Source organism: Vipera ursinii (assembly GCF_947247035.1).
Source record: "Vipera ursinii genome assembly, contig: scaffold_361, whole genome shotgun sequence".
NCBI lineage: Eukaryota > Metazoa > Chordata > Lepidosauria > Squamata > Viperidae > Vipera > Vipera ursinii.
In genome coordinates this window covers 1-23880 of record NW_028148136.1, presented here as the reverse complement: position 1 = coordinate 23880, position 23880 = coordinate 1, and the positions used below count along the sequence as shown (strand labels likewise).

General features: G+C 44.9%; 1 protein-coding gene across 1 annotated transcript; it reads right to left on the bottom strand.

The window, feature by feature from the left end:
* Positions 1 to 371: 371 nt before the first annotated feature.
* LOC310650722 (neurobeachin-like protein 2) lies at positions 372 to 22982 on the bottom strand (the record flags this gene model as incomplete). Its single annotated transcript, XM_083380305.1, has 20 exons — positions 372 to 544; positions 639 to 748; positions 1613 to 1702; positions 2776 to 2892; positions 3670 to 3767; positions 4973 to 5090; positions 5802 to 5911; positions 6491 to 6621; positions 6876 to 7016; positions 8605 to 8729; positions 8847 to 8942; positions 10324 to 10431; positions 11678 to 11811; positions 13003 to 13160; positions 14047 to 14167; positions 17598 to 17722; positions 18204 to 18361; positions 20016 to 20165; positions 21238 to 21543; positions 22845 to 22982. Coding segments are annotated over 20 exons (2707 nt in total), but the record flags the coding sequence as incomplete, so codon positions are not given.
* Between the last annotated feature and the right edge of the window lie 898 nt (positions 22983 to 23880).

Genomic DNA, 23880 nt, shown 5'->3' with positions numbered 1-23880 from the left:
CGACTGATCGCAGGGAAATGCAGCACCCACCCCTCGCGTACCTCACCCACTCCCCTGCCAGGTTCCCACAAGCCCTAGGTAGCCCTGTCTGTGCCCATCACTGAGGTGTCCCGTGCTCTGGTAAACGACCACATCAGGGACAGCAGAGATTGAGATTGTTAAGTGAGGCACCCACGTGTTCCCCTCGCTTAAGAACTGTCACAATTTGCGACCGTAATGAAATGCTCCATTACAGTCATAACTCAGGGACTACCTATAACAGGTCGGGATGATGAAACTCATTTAAACTGGACCTGCTAACATTCCTCACTCATCCATCCCCACCTACGTTAGATGGATGAAATTTTCCAAAAAAAGAGAGAGATTCCTACCTATGTGGCGATTGATGTGTCCAATCACCTTTCCTTTACTCAAGGAGGTGACCCGCAAGCTGTTGTCCCAGTGACCTCCACTGAAGAGGAGCTTGCCATCATGAGTGACCACCAATGTCTTAGAGGACAACTCTGCCCCCGGAGCAAAAGGGCCGTAAAGGTAGCGTTGCGTCCTGGCAGGACAAAGCAAGAAGAAGGTTGGAAGATATGAAGGAAGCTGAAGGAACTTCTCAGAAGGTCCTTGTGGTGGGAGAAGCTAGGACTCACTTTGGATTGGAGACGGTGGAGTCTTTGGTGAAGCTGAAGTAATTGGAGATGTTTTTATCGTACGGCAACCAGCTGTGAGTTCCCAGCAGCCCGTTGGCACTGACCGTGATCTGAACAGAAAGTGAGGAACATCAACTAAGTATGAGGGAGAAGAAGAAATGGGCTGGGGTGTGGGAATATTAGAAGGGACCTATTGGGTCAACCCAAGGTCCAACATTTTGTTTCTCTTGGTGGCCATCTAGATGGGTCTGGGATGGTCTCAAGCAAGATGAGAGCTACCATCTTGTATGATTGTTTCTCCATAACTGATACACAGAGGTGGCATGGGGTCTTCAAGATGGGTAGACCCCAACAGACCTCTAGGAATTTATCCAATCCCTTTGAGGGCCATCCAAGTTAGTGGTAACCACTATGTCCATTACAGTGAGTTCCAAAAATTAATTAGCTCTGGATGAACAACTATTTCTTTAGGACTGTTCTACACTTCCTTCCAAGAAAAAACTTGATGGATCAGGCCAAGGATCTCTTAGTCCAGCATTTTGCTCCTTGTGGTGGCCAACTGGAGCTCCCAAGCAGGAGATGGACATGTCCTTCCCTTGTTATTGTCCTGCAACTCAGATTGGGAGGCAAGTAGCTCCCAATTTGGAGGTAACATGGTGTCTTCAAGACTCACAGTCCTCAGTAGACTTGTCTTCCACCAATTTATTCATCCTCTTCTGGAGCTGCTAGATGATCCTGCCTAGCATCCTCATCCCCTCTTGTGGCAATGAGTTCCACAGGTGAACTCTGCGCTAGATGAGGAGGACCTTTCTTGTATCTGTTCTAGATCTTCTCCCAATCAACCAAGCGGGTGACGGCAGACACCTAGCGTGACTTCTTTTGGGATCTACAGTTCTCCTACGTCAATAGTCCACTATGTCAACTTTCTAAAAAAAATGCCGGAAGGGATCAAGGATCCCTTTTTCCCCCCTTACCATCATGTCAGGAGATCCCTGAGTGATGAAAGAATGAGACTGATTCTTGGGCACGACCACCTGGACAAGCGGGATCCGGTCGCTGATGCCCTAAACAAAGAAGAGAAGACAAGCCACCGTGTTTTTAGGATTTGGTAAATTTTTAGAGGTCAGTCTCAAAAATGTTGGGTTTTATTTTCCTTGAAAAGGTTTTGTTTCTCACCAAATACCTTGTTTGGTTCCTTCAGCCCCTGCATGTGGTTGTTAAGTGGATCCAGCTTCCCCCCAGACTGACTGGCTGAGAAGGTTGCAAACAGCGATCAGGTGACGCAGTGGCTGTTGTTAAGTACAAGTAGTCCTCAACTTACGACCACAATTGAGCCCAATTTTTTGTTGCTAATTGAGACATTTACTTAGTGAATTTTGAACTGTCTTTCTTCCCACCATTGTTAAGTGAATCACGGCAGTTGTTAAGTTAGGAACGTGGTTGTTAAGTGAATCTACCTTTCCCATTGACTTTGGTTGTCAGAAGGTCGCAAAAGGGGGATCATGTAACCCTGGGACACTGCAACGGTCATAAGTGTGAGTCAGTCCCCAAGCATCAGAATTTTGATCACGTGACCGTGGGGATGCTGCAACGGTGGTGTGAAAAACAGTCAAAAGTCACTTTTTTTTAGTGCCATTGTAACTCTGAATCAGTGTTTTTCAACCTTTTTTGGGCAAAGGCACCCTTGTTTCATGAAAAAAATCACGAGGCACTCCACCATTAGAAAATGTTAAAAAATTTAACTCTGTGCCTATATTGACTATATATAAAGTAATTCTCTTGAATAGGAATCAAATAAACACAAAGAAAGTATTTTATAATTACTTTTCAATTTTTCCCACGGCACACCAGGCAACATCTCGCGGCACACTAGTGTGCCGCGGAACAGTGGTTGAAAAACACTGCTCTGAATGGTCACTAAGTGAACTTTCGTAAGTTGAGGACTACCTGTACATACTGGTTGCCAAGCACCTGAATTCTTGGGGGTAGTGAGACGGTCGTAAGTGTGAGAACCACTTTTCTCAGCCCCGTTGTAACTTTAAAGGATCACTAAACGAATGGTTGTAAGTTGAGGACTTACTGCATTGGAAGCAACCAAAACAACTCTTCTTTTCATCTCAATATGGGGAAGACTTACTTCAACAAAGAATGATTTGAGCTGATCCAGATTCTCAAAAATATTCGGCGAATAACTGTCCATCTGAGAAAGTCTCCTGGCGGCATTTTCAGCCGAGAAACGGGCCGGGTGGGGTTCCTGCGGAGAAGAAAAACAGTATCAATTTTACAAGAGTTTTCATTTTCCCTGAAGCTATAGGCAGTCCTCGACTTGCGACCACAATTCAACCCAAAATTTCTCTTGCTAAGACAGTTGCTAAGAGAGTTCTGCCCCATTTTACAACCTTTCTTGCCACAGTCGTTAAGGGAATCACTGTAGTTGTTATGATAATCACACAGTTGTTAAATGAATCTGGTTTCCCTCTTTGACTTTGTCAGAAGGTCACAAAAGGAAATCACGTGATCCTGGGACACTGCAACCATCGTGAATATGAGTCAGTTTTCAAGTGTCTGAATTTTGATCACATGACCTCGGGGACACTGCAATGGTCGTAAGTGTGAAAAATGGTCATAATCCACTATTGTTAGCACCGCTGTAATTTTAAGTGGTCACTAAACAAAACCTACTTAACAACTGTCTCACTTAGAAACAGGCCAACAATTTTGGCCTCCCTTGTGGTTGTAAGCTGAGAACTACCCGTAAAACAACAGCTTAAACTTTTAAAATAGACCGCTCTTCAATATTTTAGAAGGTCTCCAACCTTTCTCCGTCTTCAAGATTTTCTTCACTACAGCTCACTCACTCCTTGACTTACAAGGATGCTGCGATGGTCATTAAGTGTTAAAACCAGTCAGGGTTTTTAATCAACCTGTACTTTTTTACTGCTGATTCTGGCTAGGTCCTAATCCCTAGAAGAACTGTCTTTTTACCCACTGCAGAAACACAACAGCTGCAATTATTATTGACCGCCGGTACCTTCAGCAGCTGGCAGGGGGTCTGCCCAAAGTTACTGATGATGCCTTCTAAAGCCTTGCGTTCTGTTTCGTCTGCAATCGCGTCCAGGTCAACTGCCCCTAAGTGAAAACAGTAGGTGTAAGACCAAAACGGCTGGCTGCACAGTGTACAGTACAGTACAGAGAAGTGGAACGAGTTGTCTTTTTGGATGCAGAGCTGAACAATAATCAAAGGATTGTTGTATCTACCCTGATCCTCTGCTCCTGGACAATTCGCCGCTCTGACTCACTGCGGCTGAGTCGCTACGACGGACTCCTCCTGGTCAACTTGTCCCAGCTGACTCACTGCGGGACAATTCACCACAGCCAATGTGCCATGGGAAAATTTGTCATGGGACAATTCAACACGGGTTAGCTGTACTGTTATCGGCCACTGTTTCTTCGACATTAATTTTTGTCAAAATGTGACAATATTTTGTCATTTTTGTGAATGACAAAAATTGAAATACCGTATTTTTCCATCTATAAGACGCACCCTTGTATAAGACGCCTCCCCAATTACTGGTACTTCTCGGTACCATCACACAAGGGAGGCGACTTCCTCCAATCAGATGGTGCTCTGTGGGCTTAGTCCTGCCCACCCCCTCAGCCGTCAATCACTGTACTGAGGCAGCTTCCTGGAGCCTCTTGCACCTTCAGCCTGAGCTGCGCTGGTGAAAAATAGGTCATAGAAGGCGGCTTCAGTGGGACTGGTGGCATCCTTGGGGCATCAAGATCCTCCAGCAGCAGGCAGCATCTCGGGCTGGCTTTCTCCCCATCCAGGCGGCACCTTGGGCCAGTGATATCCTTCTGCGCCAGGCAGCATGGCAGCGGCAAGTAAAGAATCCACACAGGCATGACCTGGTCTGCAGAGGTTACCATTATTTTTCCGTGTATAAGACGCTGCACTTGTATAAGGCGCACCTGATTTTTGAACAGGGTGTTTGCAGGAAAAAACAGCGTCTTATACATGGAAAAATACAGTAAGGTCAATGAAACAGTGGTGGATAAGAGTACGTTATCCTGTGTTGAATTGTCCCAAAGAGAGTTGTTCCGTGGAGACTTAGCTGTGGTGAGTAGTCTCATGATGAGTCGGCTGCTGTGAATTGGCCAGGGCAAGTCATTGGGGGCGCGTTGTTCCATCTTGGGTTCTGGTAGCCCCCCACCCAATTATCGCAGTGTTTTTTGCAAAAAAAATCAAGAGGATTGCTAATTTGTATAGAACGCTTGCTGAGTCCCGGAGAACAGAGCATCCCTCCCTTAAAATCCCTGGTTTGTCTTCCTACCTTCGTAAGTGCAATAATAGAAGACATTCAGAGCCTCCACAGCCGCTGGCCCCCTCTGCTTATATCCAAAGATCAAGTCGATCCATTCATGCAAATGGGCTGAGACATACTCAGATTCCTGCAGAGGAAGCAACACAGAGATGGGACGCCAAACGGGCAAATTGCCGTCTGTTCTTCCCACAGGAAAGCAACCCAATTCAATTCACCATGGGGTGTGTGAAGACCATTCCCAAACGAGGACATCTGGACGTGTATTTAAAACTTTGAAATTTAGCGATAACTAGACAACTCTTATCCTGTTGGGTCATCATTTCAGAAATGCTTCCCTATCTAAAACAATCAACATTGGCTTTTAACTTCCTGCAGGCTTCCCCAGTAACTTTTCTTTTAGGAAGTTGGCCAGAACGTTGGGAACGACAATTATGTGACCCTGGCAGCACAACAGCGCAGCAACATGGCAATAGGAAACAGCCATACCTCTGCCAACTTTCAAACCTATGGGGCTCAAGAACCCCAGATTTTAGATGCATTCTGTAAGTTAGCCTACTTGAGACAGACCGATTCAAAAATTATTGGCCTATGATGCACTGTTTTGCCCAGCTGAAGGCTACAAACAGACATGAGAGCTTTAGTGGTATCTAGGTAGAAGAGAATTTCTGTAGCTCAGGAGCATTGATGATGTTCCCTACTTGGGTCATGAAATGTCTGCAACAAAACCACCCAGCTCAGAGAGCGCCACAATTCTAGATTTGCCCCGACTTTTAGAGGCACTTTGCAAATACGACCTTCCCAGCAACCCCAGTGTGCAGCCAGCATTTGTTTCACATACAAGGGCTTGCCGATGTTTGTGGATAAAATCTTCTGGGGATTTGGCCCATTTGGGAAGGACCACGTCCCTGACTTTCTCGTTCGATATCTGAAGAGAGCCGAGATCGAAACCTGCAACAGAGAAGAAGGAGGAAGGCTGCAATCGTTTTCAAGACAGGATAAACTCCAGATGGAAACATAGAGAATATAAGATATATAAATAATCTTATATTGTCGTGTAATATAAAGATACATATTATAAACACATGCAGATAGTTCTCGACTTACAGCCACAATTGAGCCCAAAATTTATGTTGCTCAATGAGATATCTGCCCCATTTTACAACTTTTCCTGCCCCATTTGTTAAGTGAATCACTGCAGTTGTTAGTCTCACAGTTCTTAAGTGAATCTTGAATTTGCTTGTCAGAAGATCACAAAAGGGGAGCATGTGATCCCAGGACACTGCGACCGTTGTAAATACAAGTCAGTTGCCAAGTGTCTGAATTTTGATCCCGTCACCGTGGGGAGGCTGCAACGGTCGTAACAGTGAAAAACGGTCGTAAGTCATTTTTTCAGTGCTGTTCTAACTTTGAACGGGCACTTTTTAAGCGAAGGACGACTTGCAATGCTTTGGACCCAAATTTTGATATCTTGCGTCCAATTTCTCTGTTGGACACGCGAACGGCCTGCTTGATGGAGACACTCCTTACCGTTCCGGTTCTCCAGAAAATCGGTAAAGTAGAAGAATTCCGGAATCAGTTCCTTCACATCCACCGGGTTCTCCAAACGAGCCTGCCAAGCGGCAGGGACCGAGTGGAACTGACGGTCGGAGCAATCAAATCTGTGATGTGAACAGAAGCCGGAATAATAAGGATTCGTGCCAAGGACTGAGCGTGCAGACGCGACGTCAGCCTGATCTCGCTCTGTTAGTTCGACAACAAAACAACCCAACCAAATTCATTGTGGGACCCTAACCCCATTCCCCAGATCAAACCTTTGCTGAATTGGGGAACTCTGGACATTAACGGGGTTTGGAGCGAAACGAGGATGCTATTACGGTAAGGATCAGCGGTTCAGGGTCATGTTCCAGCTCACCTTCCGCTTTGCAGCTGGATGTGCAAAGTGGTGAACGGCTCTGTGCGGATCAGGTAGTGCATCACGCCCGCTGCGTTGGAGTAGTGGGTGCCATAGTGGAATTTGTCAATCATCCCTGTCGGGTCCTCAAAGCTCTCGTACCTGGAATGACGGAGTTAGGACACAAGAAGATCAGGAGAGGCTGACACGAAGGATGAAGGGAGCTGGGTCTCTTGATAAGATTTGAGGATCTGCTCCGCAAATCCATTTGTGGATTCCTGCCTTATCAGGTGGAAGGAAGTCCCAAAGATCCACCCAGAATACACAACTTGCTCCAAGCTCAAGCTCAAGAACTGTCGAACTGAGGTGGGCAACGACATTCCTGAAACCACCATGTACGTATCTCCAGGAGCTTCAGATGGAAAGCTGGAAACTTTCTCGGAGAATTTCGTCAAATCCGATGACTTATAACTGGTGGATCTCAATTTGCGACGGAAATGGAGTTGGTGGTGGTACGTTGTGACAGTTGTGATGTGATCACCTCGCTTAAGGTTCCCAAACTCATCTCTCCCTGACGCCGTATTAAGTGACTGCTTGGGTCGCTAAGTGGAATTCAGGGTGCCTTTGGGAAGTCTAGCACAGGCTGGCTGCTTTGGGATTCTCAAGACCTCCCCCAACTTCTTAGGCACCCTGTGCCATGCTTCCCACATCATGGGGACCCCACAGTTTTTGGGCCTGCTGCACCTCACCATCAGACCCCCAACAACTGCACGGACCCAGCAGGGCAGGATGAGGGCGATACACAGGAGGTGCCATACAATACTCTTGATCGTAAGGATGAATGACTGTGGGGATGCTGCAGTAGCCATAACTGGGTCATAGCTTTGGGGGGTCAGTTTTAACTTCAAACGGTCAGTAAACAATGGGTCACATATCATGGACTACCTATACAGCACAGTCATGCCTGTGCACACATCCACACTAAGGCTGGGTGTAGTGGCCCAGCTTTTTTGGCAGGCTGTGCTGCTCCCAATACGGAGACCTCTGTGGGGTACCCCAAATTTATTTCACCCCAAAGAATTTTGAAAAGCTCCTTCGCCAAGCATGCCATGAGGCTCTCCTCTCCCTGAGCATTGTGTAACTGAGTGCATGTTTCATGCAAAAGCTCTGTAGTTCCACTTTTACTGCTGGGCAGATGAGTTGGCCTTCAGCTCCCAGAATCCCTAGCAAGGGTTCCATTGGCGAGGGATTCTGGGAAGGGATGTCCATTACAATTGCAAGACTTCAAATGGGAATGCCAGGATTGGTGAAATTTTTAAAGAATGACAGGTAGGGACAAGAATTTGTGTTGCTAGAAGCAAGTTACACGAATCACACCCAATTTTACATCTTTCTTTGCCATGGTTGCTAAGCGAATCACTACAGTTGTTAAGTGAGTCATATGGTTGTTAAGTGAATCTGGCTTTGCCCATTGACTTTGCTTGTTGGACGTCAACTGGGAAGGTCACAGATGGTGATCATGTGGCCTTGGGGGAAAACATATGGCAGATGCCCAGAGCCTGAATTGGGATAACTCGACTGTGGGGAAGTTGCAATGGTTATATGTACGAGGACTTGTCATAAATCACGTCTATGGAGATTCTCAGTCATAGTTATCCCAAATACGCTTTTTTGCAAGGCAACCGGGCTTCGTTTTTCTTTGCAAAACAGGACAGCACAGGAAATGCTCACAACGAGACCTCATACTCACTTCTCTTTGACAGCCTTGGCGTGCTTCTCATTGGCCACTCCGATGGGCTTGGACAGATCCCGGAAAACAGCCGGGTTGTTCAGATCCAGTGTCTCCGAGAGGTAATCTTGCAGGATCCAGGGGAACTGAACGAGAGGGAGAAAGAAAAGAGGCTTGAGCTTCATCTTGGGGCCACAGAGGAGGAGGGTTCCAGAAGACCACTCCCCTTTTCTATGCCTCCCCCCCTTATTCTGGGGCCTTACCACGGGATATTGAGAAAGATCGTTGTAGGTGCGCCCTGCAATCGTATTCAGCTGCATGAGGTATTCAAAGTTGGAGATCTCCCTTTTGACCCATTTCTGGAGGAGGAAAAGAAAGGGATCCACTGAGATATACCATGGGTGGACACAGGAAGAGGGGAAAAATCAGGAGTGGTGGAAGTGGGCATTGACCCTCGAGACTTTTCAATCTTGGGACTGTCTGTCTTGCCGCACGTGAGGAAAAAAAGAAAGCGAAGGTTCCAAATTTGATAAAACCTACCAGAAAGCAGGTTAGTAGAAACATTAATAATAATTAATAATAATAGAAGCCTTCAGCTACCATTGCCAAAGCTGAAGGGGATAGCTGGGCCTGGAGACTCTTCTCCAGATTTGTACAGATAGTCCTTGATTTACAACCATTCATTTAGTGACCGTTTGAATGCACTGAAAATTTTTACTTAGGACCAGGGCTTTTTTTGTCATAGAACGCTCAGAACGGAGTTTTGGCACCTTTTTTGGATGGAACCTTGTAGGATAGGCAAGGGTTGTATGACATGTGTGAGTTCCGGCACCTTTTTCTTTTACAAAAAAAGCACTGCTTAGGACCGTTTTTCACACTTATGACTGTTGCAGCATCCCCGGGTCATGTGATCCAAATTAAGACACTTGGCAACTGACTCATATTTATGACAGTCGCCGTGTCCCAGGGTCACGTGATCCCCTTTTGCGACATTCTGACAAGCAAAGTCAATGGGGAAGCTGGATTCACTTAACAACCGTGTGATTCACTTAACAACTGCAGTGATTCACTTAACAGCAGTGGCAAGAAAGGTTATAAAATGAGGCAAAGCTCACTTAACAACTCTCTTGCTTAGGAACAGAGGTTTTGGCGTTAATTTTGGTCATAAATTGAGGACTACCTGTATACTGGGGAAAGAGGGAGGATTGCAGGTCAAATCCACATGATATCAAATATTTTGAACCCAGGTGGTCCTTAACGTATGACCACAACAGAGAGAAGAATTTCCACTCTAAGCAAGGCGGCTGTTAAATGAGTCATGCTACGTTTATGCCACTTTTTTGGCAAGTTAACTAAGTGAATCACTGCAGTCGTTGAGCGAATCTGGCTGTTTGGAAGATGGCCAAGGGTTATCACGGGACTCCAGGACATTGCAGCTGTTGTAAATACACACCGGTTGTCAAATGCCTGAATTTTAATCACTTGGCTGCTGGGATACGAAGACGGTCATAAGTGTGAGGACTGGTCATAAGTGACTTTTTTCAGTGCTTTCGAACGGCCTCTAAACATATGTCAAAGACTAGCCGGGTAGAGAGATGAAACAAATTCACGTGACAATCCAACGGTTGCCGAGTCAGGTGGGAGGGATCTCTGGCTCTTCCCAAACGGGGAGCACCGTACGCCTGCTCAAGGAACGATCCAGAAGGTTGGTTTTGCCTGTCTGTGGGAAAAGAGGGTTACCTGAGTCAGTCCAGAGGCCTTGAGCAGGTCCTGCGGGGAGCGGCTGCCTTGGTAGATCTGGCTGGGAAGCTGCAAGCTGAGGATGGTGGAGTAGACCTTGTTCCTCACCTGGGAGGGAGGGAGCGGTGGGTGAGGCAACTGTTATTTTATTTCACGCTTTATTTCATGTTTTATTTATAATTGTTTTATTTTATTTTGCTTTATTTTACTTAATTTATTTTTATATTATTTCGTTTTTATTTTGCATTAATTATTTTCTATTTTATTTTGTTCTATTTTTATTTTATTTTTTAATTAATTTTAATTAATTTTTTAATTTAATTTGTTTTATTTTTTATTTTATTTTATTCTATTCTATTTTTTAATTTTGTTTTGCTTTATTTTATTTTATATTTGTCAATGCTGCTAACATCGAATGTTCTTGCTTGATAAGAGATGAAGAAGCGGCAGCCATTTCATATGTTAAACTTGTGAACTGCTTTAAGAGATTTAGTTTAAGGTTGGGAGGGGGGATGAGTAGGATTGCACCTTCAAGGCCATCTCTGACAAACGGAAGGGAAACTGATTCTTTAAATTAATTGGAGAATATGATTAACGACAAAATCAGAAAGGTGGAGAATTGTGTTTTAATATATTGTGCAAGGGGCGGAGATTTCAGATTCCAGCTTCCTTCGAGCAAGCATTTGCCGGTGTATTAGGCTAATAAAGGACTTTTAAGGTAAACAATGCCTCAGAGTCACTTGAAAAGCCCACACGTCGGAAACTTGACAATATTATTTTATGTTTATTTTGTTGTTTTATTTTTATTTTAATTATTTTATATTATGTTTTTTTATTTTAATTATTTTATATTATTTTATTTTAACAATTACGTTTTCTATTCTATTTTATTCTATTCTATTTTTATGTTCTTAATTAATTTTACTTTTTTTCTATTCTATTTTATGTTGCTTTATTTTACTTTTAATTTTTTTATTAATTATATTATTTTTATTAATATTTTGTATTCTACTCTACTTTTAATTTAATTCAATTTGATTCGATTTAATTTATTTCTATCCTGTCTGAATTATTTTTATAAGTAACGGAAGGCAGTAAAGACATCCAACACGCGTTCCTCCTCCCCATTTTCCCCACAACAATCCTGCGAGGTGGGTTGGGCTGAGAGGAAGGGATTGGACCAGTCACCCAGCTGGCTTTCAAGGCTAAATCAGGACTAGAACTCACCAACTATTGCTTTCTACCCTGGTGCCTTAAACACTAGATCAAATTTCTCTTATTTCCAAGATGGCACCCGCACCTGGTTTGTCACCTCCCCCGTGCACCTTTCCTGAGGGAACAAAGCTCCCATTACCATTTTCTTGAAGTTGAGGAAATAGTTTGCCTGGTCGATGAAAAAGAACTCCAGGGCTGAACGGCGCAGGTTGTAACGGCGCAGGTGCAGCTCCCGGAGCTGAGAGAGCGGGCGTTTGAAGTCATGTCCGATACCTAGGAGTAAACGTAAGTGTGAAAAATGATCCTGGAACTTTTTTCATTGCTGTTGTAAATTCAGTCACTAAATGAATCGCCGCAAGTCGGGGACTACCTGTATGGTACATGCTGGAGGAAAGAAACTACCTCCCTTGACATCTTTACAGGCAGAGTTGCGATTCCAATAATTTAATAACTGGTTCTCTGCCCTAATGACTGCTTTAAGTATAAAAAAAGCGCCACTGGAAAAAGCGCACTTGCCTCGTGCTTGCCCTGCGTTCGCCAAGCTTTCCATGGCGCTCTGGAGCTGATCCGAGGCTGCAAGCCAGGCGCCGAAGCGCCGCCGAAAACCGTGGTTTGTGTGTGCTCCTTCCTTGCCTGTGTCAGCCATGCTCTCCACAGTGCGCTGCAGCTGATCCAAGGTGTGGAGAGCACGGCTGATGGGTGAGTGCATAGCAGATGCGCATGCTGACTTCGCTGTTTTTGGCGGCGTTTTGGGGCCTGGCTGGCCGCCTCAGATCAGCGCAGTGTGTTGTGGAGAGTGTGGCGGATGCGGGGTGAGCACGAGGCGGGCATGCACACAGACTCCGCTTTTTTCAAGTGCCATTTTAACAACCGGTTCGCTGAACTGAAGAAAAACATAGGTATTGATTCTGTTTAACCCAGGGGTAGGCAACCTTGGCTCTTTTATGACTCGTGGACTTCAACTCCCAGAATTCCTGAGCCGGCCACGCTGAGGGGAAGGGAGAGGTTTCCAAGCTGAGCCAGGCTGGCTCAGGAATTCTGGGAGTTGGTCCACGAGTCGTAAAAGAGCCAAGGTTGCCTACCCCTGGCCTAGGCCGCTTTATGACTGGTGGACTTCAACTCCCAGAATTCCTGAGCCAGCCACGCTGAGGGGAAGGGAGAGGTTTCTAAGCTGAGTCAGGCTGGCTCAGGAATTCTGGGAGTTGAAGTCCACCAGTCATCAAAGAGACAAGGCTGCCTACCCCTGGTAACCGGTGTGAACCAGCTGGATCCCACCACTGTCTACAGGTATCAATACAGGGAGTCCTTGACTTGCAATTACTCATTTAGTGATTGTTTGAACTTACAAGGGCACTGAAAAAAGGGACAATTGACTGAGCACAATGCTGTTCGTAAGTCGAGGACTATTGGCGCCCTTCCTGCTATCTCCCAAGGCCGTTCTCACACCCCGTTGCACTCACTTACCATCCTCGGTCTCCTCTTTCTCACTGCTGCTGTCATAAAAATAGATCTGTTGTGTGGTGACCTCCAGGCGCCCCGGGATCACAGCCACAACACTGATGAGTTCGCAATCCTCCGAGATCAGCAGTTTCTCTCGCTGGTTTTGCTCTTTGGGTTCTAGCCTGAAAGAGAGAGAGAGACAGAGAGAGAGAGAGAGAGAGAGAGAGAGAGAGAGAGAGAGAGAGAGGAGAGAGAGAGAGAGAGAAAGAGAGAGAGAGAGTGTTTTAAGCTGCCTGGCAACTTCTGATGCCGGTCCTCATCAGGAACTCTCGGCTGGCGAGGGAAAGGTGGCAAAAAGGTAAAAGTGAGCTAAAGTGAGCTAAAAACGAAGGATGTCCCCATTGCTAGATGGAGAGGAAGCCATAAGAGGACTTTGTGTAAGATCTATGGAGAGGGGCAGCGTCCTTGGTGCTCTCTGAGCTTGCTGGTTTTCTTGCAGGCATTTCGTAACTAGGGAACATCATCAGCAGGAGGAGGAGGAGGAGGAGGAAGGCAATGGGGTCATTTCCGAGCTTTGGGGCATTCTTGCAGATATTTCATTACCCAAGTAGGTAATATCATCAGTGCTAGAAGGAAGAGACATTTGCAGAGAGGAGGAGGAGGAGGAGGAGGAGGAGGAGGAGGAGGAGGAGGAGGAGGAGGAGGAGGAGGAGGAAAGGACTATGGGGTCATTGGTGCTCTCTAAACTGGGTAGTTTCCTTGCAGACATTTAGTGATCCAACTAGGGAACGTCATCAGTGCTGTAAGGCAAGAGGAGGAGGAGGAGGAGGAGGAGGAGGAGGAGGAGGACTGTGGGGTCCTTGGTGCTCTCTGAGCTGGGTGATTTTCTTGTAGACGTTTCATGACCCAACTAGGGACCATCATCAGGGCTAGAAGGGAGTGGGGTTGCATGGATGAAAAGGAGGAGGAGGAGGAGGAGGAGGAGGAGGAGGAGGAGGAGGAGGAGGAGGACAACGACTCTGGGATCTTTAAGAAGACCTCTTCTTGGGGGGGCATGACAAAACTCACTGAGTTTCCAAGAATGAGAGGTCTTCTTCTGCCAGTTGATCGTCCTGCATCTCACTGACTTTGGCTTCTTTGGCCACCGCTAAAGGTAGGGATTCTGCCGGGTTGTGTAAGCCATCAGCACCTAGAAGGACATGGAACTGAATGGTTAAATTGTCTACTTTCTTTTTCTGCCCATTCTCCACATTTAAGCAAGGAATTGGCCATCAACCACTGGTGGACCTTCCTTGGTTGGGAAGGATGTTCTCAACGGTAGCCACGTTCTATGGGATCCCATGAGGTCAATGAACGTGATGGGGAGGATGGGAGCTATGCTTCCAAAATACCTGATGGACCTCTGGTTGAGAAGATGGCCACCTTTTTCACTAAACCTCACCAACTTCTACTAAAGCTTCTGCTGATGGATCAAAACTTAGTTTTTGGTGATGTTCCTTCTCCATGCTAACAGAACCAACTTGATGTTACTTATCTTTGACCTTTTAAACTTGTGTGGACTTCAGAGATTTCCGGTTTTGCGCAGTAGCGACGGGTTGCAGGCTTGCGGATTCTCCGCACCCCTGCAGCTAATTTCACCCTGCCAGGGGACCCTAAATGGGTCTAAGTCGTCCCGGAGAGGCAACAAAGAAAGAAGGGTGGTCCAGTGATTCTGGAACGATGATGGCCATTCCATTTGACTTGGAGAAAGCCTTCTAACCTGACAGGAGAAAGGCTGGCCATATTGCATCGACCAGCCCAAGCTACTAGCAACTGAAGTCCAAAAGTACTAAGCAGCACAACTGTGAACGGCGTACTTGAAACTGGGTGAGGAATTCGATCTTCTCTTTTCTATTCTACATTTAATTTCCTGGAAAAGATCCCCAAGAAGCAAAATACCTTCGAAAGGGAAGGAGGGGGATTTCCGCCCCACCCTTATACTAACAGAAGTGGCAAATTAATCTTTTTATGGAGGATCAAAATATATGGAAGTGAAATAAATATAAAACTTTAAATAAAACTTAAATCTGGATAAATCTAAAATTGTTTGAATGGTTAAGACTCTCATTTTAAAGATAATTGTTCATTTTCGAAATTGAAAAACAAATAGTTGCTGACACCTAGTGGCAGATGAAGACTATGACAGCTATGACTTTAATATTAAGACTTGGCAAAATCTGGGAAAAGGTAATCTGTGTCTGTGACCTTCAAAGCTTTAACAACAAAGACCAGCTGTGACAAAAAAAGACAATAATCTGGACTGTAGACAAAGAGAGAATGATATATTTCAGAAAAAAAATCTTTTGGATTACAAATATTTATCTAATTGGGACTCTAAAGCTATTTGCAGAGAAAAGAAAGGAAGAGGAAAACTCAAATTCTTGGCTATCATGGATCAGATACATGAAGAAAGAACATATCAAGAAAACATAAATACTTCACAGGAAGAGATACATAGTATGCTGCAACTAATTCAAACAACAATGACTAAATCACAAAGAAATCCAAAACAATTTTGAAAATATAAATCAATCTATTTCCAAGTTAACTCTACAACAACAAAAATTCCCAGAAAACAATAACAGAGAAGGAGCAGATAAAACAGATAAATGGATATAGAATTGAGAATAGAGACTTAAAGATGGAACTTAACAAAACACGGAAACATGATTTAATCCTAGTGGGGAAAAAAATTCACAAGAATTTGAAAAAAAAACAATTTATCCCTTAAGACTACAAAATAAATCTGAGGACAAGAAAACAGATTGGATAAAATGGATCGTAGAGATGTCAGGAACATCGGAGAGAAATGATGAGAGAAGCGGAGAGAAAGAAAATGTAAAAGATTTTTTAACAAACACGGAAGGGCAGAAGTCCTGTACAAAGACACTTCACCTGATTTACTTTTTATTTCTACAGCAACATTCACGAACATACGGAAAACCTTTTTGATTCAGCAAAATACATTCATTAAGAAGGACATTGGGCAAAAGAAAAAGACTAAAGTGGAAACTAAGAAAATAGACAATGGGACTTATTTTTTTATTTTTTTTATTTTAATTCCATTTATATCCCGCCCTTCTCCGAAGACTCAGGGCGGCTTACAAGCTTAGCAGTAGCCTTCATTCTATGTATATGCCTGCTTATTAGGGCTTTCACCCCCCCCCAAGCGGCATTATTACAAAGTCAGCTTAATTGCCCCCAACAATCTGGGTCCTCATTTTACCTACCTCGGAAGGATGGAAGGCTGAGTCAACCTTGAGCCTGGTGGGACTCGAACCTGCACTAATTGCAGGCAGCTGGTGTTACTTTAAGGAGGCATTAGCCCACTGCTCCACCAAGGCTCCTCCTTACCGGAGAGAATACTTAAACAAGAAACATTTGTTTGAATATGGTTAAAGAAATAGAAAAGTTTTGGAATATACGTGTCACTCTAAGAGGGATGAATTCCCTAAATATAACATAGTATGCTTTTTTTCCGTTTTCTGTTCTCTTTCTTGATATGAGTAATATAAAAGAGTTGGAATGACTTAGATAAAGGAAATGTTTTAGATATTTAAATGTGGTTGAATTTTAAGAAAATTATAATGGATAAAAATGTTTTGAATAAGAGTTAAAGGACTAGATGACTAGATGTATTAAATGGAATGTTTAAAGATTAGACATATTTGTAATTATGGTTAAAAAGAATAAGAAATTTAGGAAATAAATACATATTAGCTTAGGAGGGATATATATTTTAAGTAATATGCTATTCTTTATGCTTCTTTATTCTTGTTTTTCTTTCTTTTTTTCTATTGCTTTATCTATTCCTTAAGAAATGTAAAAGTGTGAGATGGTTCATATGGAAAAATAAGAGTTAAATTCTTAAACGTAATTAATTTTTTGAGAAAATCTTAACCAGCAAGAATATTTAGAATTTGGTGGGCAAAACGAATTAAAATAAGGACTGTAACAGGATCTATGATAAGGCAACCAGAATGATTGGACAGAAAAGAAATATTATATTGATGTGATTATTATTTTTAGGACTATTGGGAATATATGTATTTAATTGTTATATATCAAAACAATAAGAATAGTATTAACTCAATGTTTGCAAAAGAGGATATTTTGGGAAAAGAGGAAATAAATCAACTTAAGCTATTATGTGGATTATGGATTATAGAATTCAATTAGTGATTGTTTTACAGATGTAACCCAGACATCACACTGTTCACCAATTATTAAGTGATTTATGTTTAAAAAAAATTAATAAAATATATTACAAAAAAAATTGAGTGGATTTCAACTCCCAGAATTCCCCAGCCAGAAGTGTTGGCTGGGGAATTCTGGGAGTTGAAGTCCACATAACATAAAGGGGTCAAGGTTGAGGAACACCCCCTTAAATCTTTTGACAGGGAGAGCCAATTTCAGGCTGGGGACTTCAGAATTGGACAAATTAACAACTTGGAGACTTCTTTGGGGTTTTTTGATCCTGGCTAGTGAGAACCAACCATGTCTATCCTAGAAGGAACCAAGCCCTTTGCATCACTCATGTTTTCAACCTGCAAGTTCCCATTCTCACAACCTCTTCTCACCAAGATTGTCCCGCAAAGCACTGGCTTCTGCATGGAGGTCAAAATGGTGATTGGGGACCAACTTGAGTCTCATCCGTGAGTAGGTCTCCACGTTGGACAGCTTCCAGTGAATCTCAGGTGGATTCCTGGATGGAAACGAGAGAGGATGAGGTTTTTTTTTGGCAGAAAACATGCTAAATTCATGAACCACTATAGGCTAATTGTTAAAACCAGTAACATCATTATTAATTTTATCTTTATTAAAATTTTTATAATTTTAAAAATAATTTTATAATTAAAATTTAACTTTAGTACAATTTAGGAAATTTTAGAAAATTAAATACTTCTATTAATTTTATAAAATTTATAATTTTATAAAAAAAATGTTTTATAAAACGTTATCATCCTCACCATCGTGATAAAAATTAAAATAAAATTAAATTTTAATTAAATAACCTTATAAAAGTTGTAGTGGACTATCTCTAAATAAAATTAAATTTAAGAAAAGCCCCCCCCCAAAAGAAAAAAAAGAATCAACCCTTTCCCAGAGCCCAGGTAACCACCTTTCGGGGGCTTCTGACAGACTGAAGGGTTGGGGGGGGCTGCAAGGGAGACCCCCCCACTTACCGATCAGCCCAGGCCGAGCGCTGTGAAGTCAGCAGCCGTTGCAAAGCCCGCCACTGCTTCAAGACCGTGTTGTGGTGATGGTTGATCTGCTTCAGCATATTTGTGTGTCGGATGTTTTCGTACTTGGCCCGTTTCATTACAGGCTCCAGAATCAAGTCCTGAGAAAAAGCAAGATGGGAACGGGTGCAAATGCAGATAATCCTTGACTTACAACAGGGATCCACTGAGATATACCATGGGTGGACACAGGAAGAGGGGGAAAAATCAGGAGTGGTGGAAGTGGGCATTGACCCTCGAGACTTTTCAATCTTGGGACTCTCTGTCTTGCCGCACGTGAGGAAAAAAAGAAAGCGAAGGTTCCAAATTTGATAAAACCTACCAGAAAGCAGGTTAGTAGAAACATTAATAATAATTAATAATAATAGAAGCCTTCGGCTGTCATTGCCGAAGCAGAAGGGGATAGCTGGGCCTGGAGACTCTTCTCCAGATATTTACACATAGTCCTTGACTTACAACCATTCATTTAGTGACCATTTGAAGGCACTGGAAAAATTTACTTAGGACTTTTTTTCACACTTATGATTAAATACCATTTTTTAAAGGGAAAAGTATACAGGTAGGTCCTTCCTTTATAAGTTTGTTTAGTGTCTTTTCGAAGTTACAAGTTAGGAGCGTTTCTCACACTTATGACTATTGCAGCACCTCATGGGTCACGTGATCCAAATTCAGACGCTTGGCAACTGACTCGCATTTATGACGGTTGCACAATGTCCCGGGGTCACGTGATCCTGCTTTACGACCTTCTGAGAAGCAAAGTCAATGGGGAAGCCGGATTCACTTAACAACCGTGTGACTAATTTAACAGCTGCAGTGATTCACTTAACAAGTGTGGAAAGAAGGGTCATAAAATGGGGCAAAAGTCACTGAGCCACTCTCTTGCTTAGCAACAGAAATTTGGGGCTCAAATTTGGTCATAATCAAGGTCCACCTGCACCTTTGACTGAACGATCGTAATTGGGACCAGCGTTTCCTTTGCAGTTTATCCTCTAGTGCTCGTTCGAAGTTATAATGCCCCTGAAAAAAAGGGACATATGATCGGTCCTCCCACTTACGACAGTCACAGGATTCCCACGGTCACATGATCAAAATTTCGACACTCAGTAACCAGTGTGTATTTACGACGGTTGCAATATCCATTTGGTATCTTCCCAGCTGACTTCCAAAAAGTAAAATCAATGGGGGAAGCCAGATTCATTTAATGACTAGACCCATCTGTTGGCCTAGTTACATCCCTGCACGCCGAACCACCCACCTGTCCACCTACTCACACATCCGTCTGTCTAACCGGCCACCTGCCCATCTAACCATCCACTTGTCTGGCTACCTGCACACCTGTCCACTACCTACAGACCTGCCGCCTAACCACACACCTGCCCACCTGCCTAAGCAACCACCTGCCCACCTACCTATTTACAACCTTGCCCACCTACCTGCACACCTGACCAACTAACCACCCACCTGACCATCTTCACACCTGCCCACCTACACCTACCTGCCTACCTACCTACACATCTGCCTACCTAATCACCCATCTGACAACATACCTGCATACCTGTTCACTTAACTACCCACCTGCCCACCTACCTAGACAACCGCCTAACCATCCACCTGCCCACCTACTACCTACATATTTGGCCACCTAACCACCTACCTGCCAGTGTAGCTATACACCTGGCCACCTGCCCACCCGCCTGTCACCTTCCTTTCTACCTGCCCATCTACCCATCTTCCCACACCTGCCTGCCCACCTACCTGGAACTTCCTCCGGCTCTCGGCTTTTTCCTTCTCCCTCCGCTGGTTGCTGCTCATCAAGGCGTCGTAGCAAGAGTTCCAGAAATTCGACATGTGGTCGTGGCTCTTGGCAAACGTGTCCATTTCAAACTGGGCCATGGTGGGCTGTACCTGGGAGTGAGACCCAGCGGGAAATGTCACTAAGAGGGACAGCGAGAGGACACAAAGGGGCAGGTAAAACTCAACGTTTTGAAAATGGAAGCTTTTGGAGGATAGCCAAAGGTTGCTAAAGGAACGGCCATCGGTTGAGCATTACCTGTACACAGAAGAAGGTCCACATGCATTGAGTGGAGGACAGGAAGCGGAACAGAAGCAGAGGCCCCACAGAGAGGAGGGAGGGAGCAAGGGAGGGAGGGGGAGGAGGAGGATTGTGGGGTCTTTGGTGGTCTCTGAGCTTGGTTATTTTCTCGCAGACGTTTCATGGCCCAACTAGCTAACATCATCAGTGCGAGAAAAGAGTGGGGATTGTGGAGAGGAGGAGGAGGAGGGGGAGTGAGAGGAGGAGGAGGGGGAGGGGGAGGAGAAGGACAACAACGATGACTGTGGGGTCTTCGGAGGTCTCTGAGCTTGGTTATTTTCTTGCAGACGTTTCATGGCCCAACTAGCTAACATCATCAGTGCTAGAAGGAAGTGGGTTTCTAGCTTCTAGCACTAGTGATGGTATCTAGTTGGGTCATGAAACCTCTACAGCAAAGCTCAGAGTACCAACGGCCCCACCACTGCATGCTGTCAAGCAGAGGCTGGAGAGTCACCTCTTGAAGGTGGTTTAATTTGGATTCGTGGCCCGAACCCAAGTGTTGCACCAGATGGCTTGGAAGTCCTCCTTCCCCTTTAGACCTGCTTCAGACCACTTTGCTAAGGGCAAGAAAGTCAGGTTGTGGGTGCCCCACTATAGGAGGTTTTTAAGAAGAGATTGGACTGTGATTTGTGTGAAATAATAGAGGGCCTCCTGCTTGAGCAGGGGGGCTGGACTAGAGGACCTCCAAGGTCCCTTCCAACTCTTGTTTCTCTATGATTCTGTAAGGGCCTCCTGCTTCAGCAGGGGGTCAGACTAGAAGACCTCCAAGGTCCCTTCCAAGTCTGCTATTCTCAAAGTTGCAAAAAAAAAAGAAAAAAAGAACGCGGTATAGGGAGAGAGTTACTCCTCGCGGCCTTCTTCCATTGTCTTAGCATCTTAGCTTACGTGCTTCTCGATGAAGGTGAGCCACTCCGGGTGGGTGCAGAAGACCTGGAAGTCTTCATAAAAGGTGGGGCTGCCATTGGTAGGCGGCAGAGAGGGCAGGAAGTGCTGGAGCTGCAAAGTGTCGTAGCACTGGTCCATCAGAGTCCGGATGATGGGCACCACCCAGGAGGAAGTCTCCGACTTGGTGTGCAGAGAAGCCCGCAATGGGGTCTCCAGTTTGCCCAGCAGGTAACAGGCTTGCTCCTTCCTGGGGGCTGAAGCTGTCTGGAGGAGAGCGTGGAGCTTGACGTAGGCCAAGGACTGCAGCTGCAAAGAGGAAGGAAGAAGACCGCTGAGGAAGGAGAATCTATCCTAGACCAAAGAACTAAAAGCTACAAAAGGCAAAAATCTCTTCTGCACTGTGGAAAGAGAGAGAGAGCCAGAAAGGAGGCACAACAGGGCTCTCCAGAGCCACCTGCAGCTATAAATACACACCGGCGGAGCTTGGAAATCTGCGACATTTCGGAGGTATCAAATCTGGCAGATCTTGGGCATCGGTGCATGCTCTGGAGGCCTGTGCACCTGCTCTTGATCAATTCTGCAGTTGAGAGGAGGGATCAAGTGGGGGAATTAGCTTTAGACTCACTATGTCAGGGGTAGGCAACCTTGCCTCTTTTATTGACTCGTGGACTTCAACTCCCAGAATTCCTGAGCCAGCATGGCTCAGCTTGGAAACCTCTCCCTTTCCCCTCAGCTTGCCTGGCTCAGGAATTCTGGGAACTGAAGTCCACCAGTCATAAAGCGGCCTAGGCCTAGGCCAGGGGTAGGCAACATTGGCTCTTTTATGACTCGTGGACTTCAACTCCCAGAATTCCTGAGCCAGCATGGGGGAACTATGGCCCCCTCATGACTTGTGGACTTCAACTCCCAGAATTCCTGAGCCAGCATGGCTCAGCATGGAAGCCTCTCCCTTTCTCCTCAGCATGGCTAGCTCAGGAATTCTGGGAGTTGAAGTCCACGAGTCATGAAAGAGCCAAGGTTGCCTACCCTTGCACTATGTATAACACAAACGGGAAAGTTTGACTCCCTACATCAGGTGTCTCCAATCTTGGTAATTTTAAGACTGATGGGCTTCAACTCCCAGAATTCCTCAGCAAAGTTGGCAAGTTTGGAGAGCCCTGCCCTAAAGGCCCGTGAACCTTACCAAGACTGGTCATTCCCAGGCAAAAGTCGGCTGTCCGGGAGATTCCTGTATTATAGGCTGAAAACAATGAAGTAGCTAGTTTGAATTCTATGCATATAAGTCTATGCAAAGCATCTGGCAATCCTGCTGGATTTGCTGATTTCAAAACACCCGGATGTCCAAGATCTGGAGGAACCGCTACTTCTAAAATGTGCCTTCCCTCGTGTCTGTGCATTCGCAGACTGCAATGACTCAAGAAACCTAGTGTCAGGAACCAGGGCTGCCCCTGGACAGAGACAGGTTGGTGTCAGATCATCCTGGAACAGGTCTACCTGTGTGGTCATTAAGAGCTGACCCTAACTTCATGGGGCATAACCAATGTGGGAAGACAAACCTGGGTTTGTCCATACCTGAGGACAGACTGCGTAGAAATTTGGAGACTCACCTGTATGTCTTCCAGCATGATGTATCCAATCAGCACTCGGAGGCCGATTTGGGCCATCTCCTTCAAGTCCAAAGTGCCGTTTGCCAAGTGGTACCAGACCCCCAACTTGTCCAGCAGGCTGTTGGCACTCTCATAAATCTAGGGCCGAAAGACGAGAAGACGAATGAGTCAAAGGAAAAATCCCTTGTTCTCTCGTTCCCTTCCCATGTACAATCCACGTTTCTCTTTTGGATAGAAGAAGGACAATCAATGGAAGGACTCTTCAGCTCGTGTTCTACACCTGGTCTCTCTCCCACCCTTTCTGATGGGTGGGGGTCCTTCGAAGGTCAACCTCCTAAACCTCATGGCAGGATCCAGGACACTGGTGGCCCTCAACGTATGACAACTGACCCCAACCTTTCCATTGCTAAGCGAGACCGTTGGTAAGAGACAGTTGCCCCATTTTACGACCTTTCTTTGCTGCAGTTGTTAAGTGAACCACTGCACTTGGTAACACGGTTGTTAAATGGATCTGGCTTTTCCATTGTCAGAAGGTCACAAAAAAGCGTGGCCTCGGGACGCTGCGACCGTCAGCAATATAAACCAGCTGCCAAGCATCCTAATTCTGATCATGTGACCAGGGGGGATGATGTGATGGTCAGCTGTGAAAAATGGTCATAAGTTTTTTTTCCCAATGTCATTGTAACTTTGAACGGTCGCTAAATGAATGGTTGTAAGGCAAGGACTATTTGTAGTTGAATGTGCAAGAATTAGGAATTCCTGATTCCTAGGCAAAATTTTGAGAACTGAGGTAGGGCCGCCTCCAGTTCTCTTTAATTAGGGGATTCGTTAAATCGTCAAGATCTTTTTAAAGCTTTTAAATCTGGAACATTCGCAAGGTGGGCTATTTTGTCACGGCCTCTAACAATCTTTCTCATCTGCGGAGGTTTTTTTTTTCCAGTCCAAGAGAGTATTTGTAGTTCAGGGTTGAACTGTTGAGATGATCAGAGCGACCGTAGTGCAGAGTTTGTGGTAGCCTTGCCCTGCTACCCCGGTA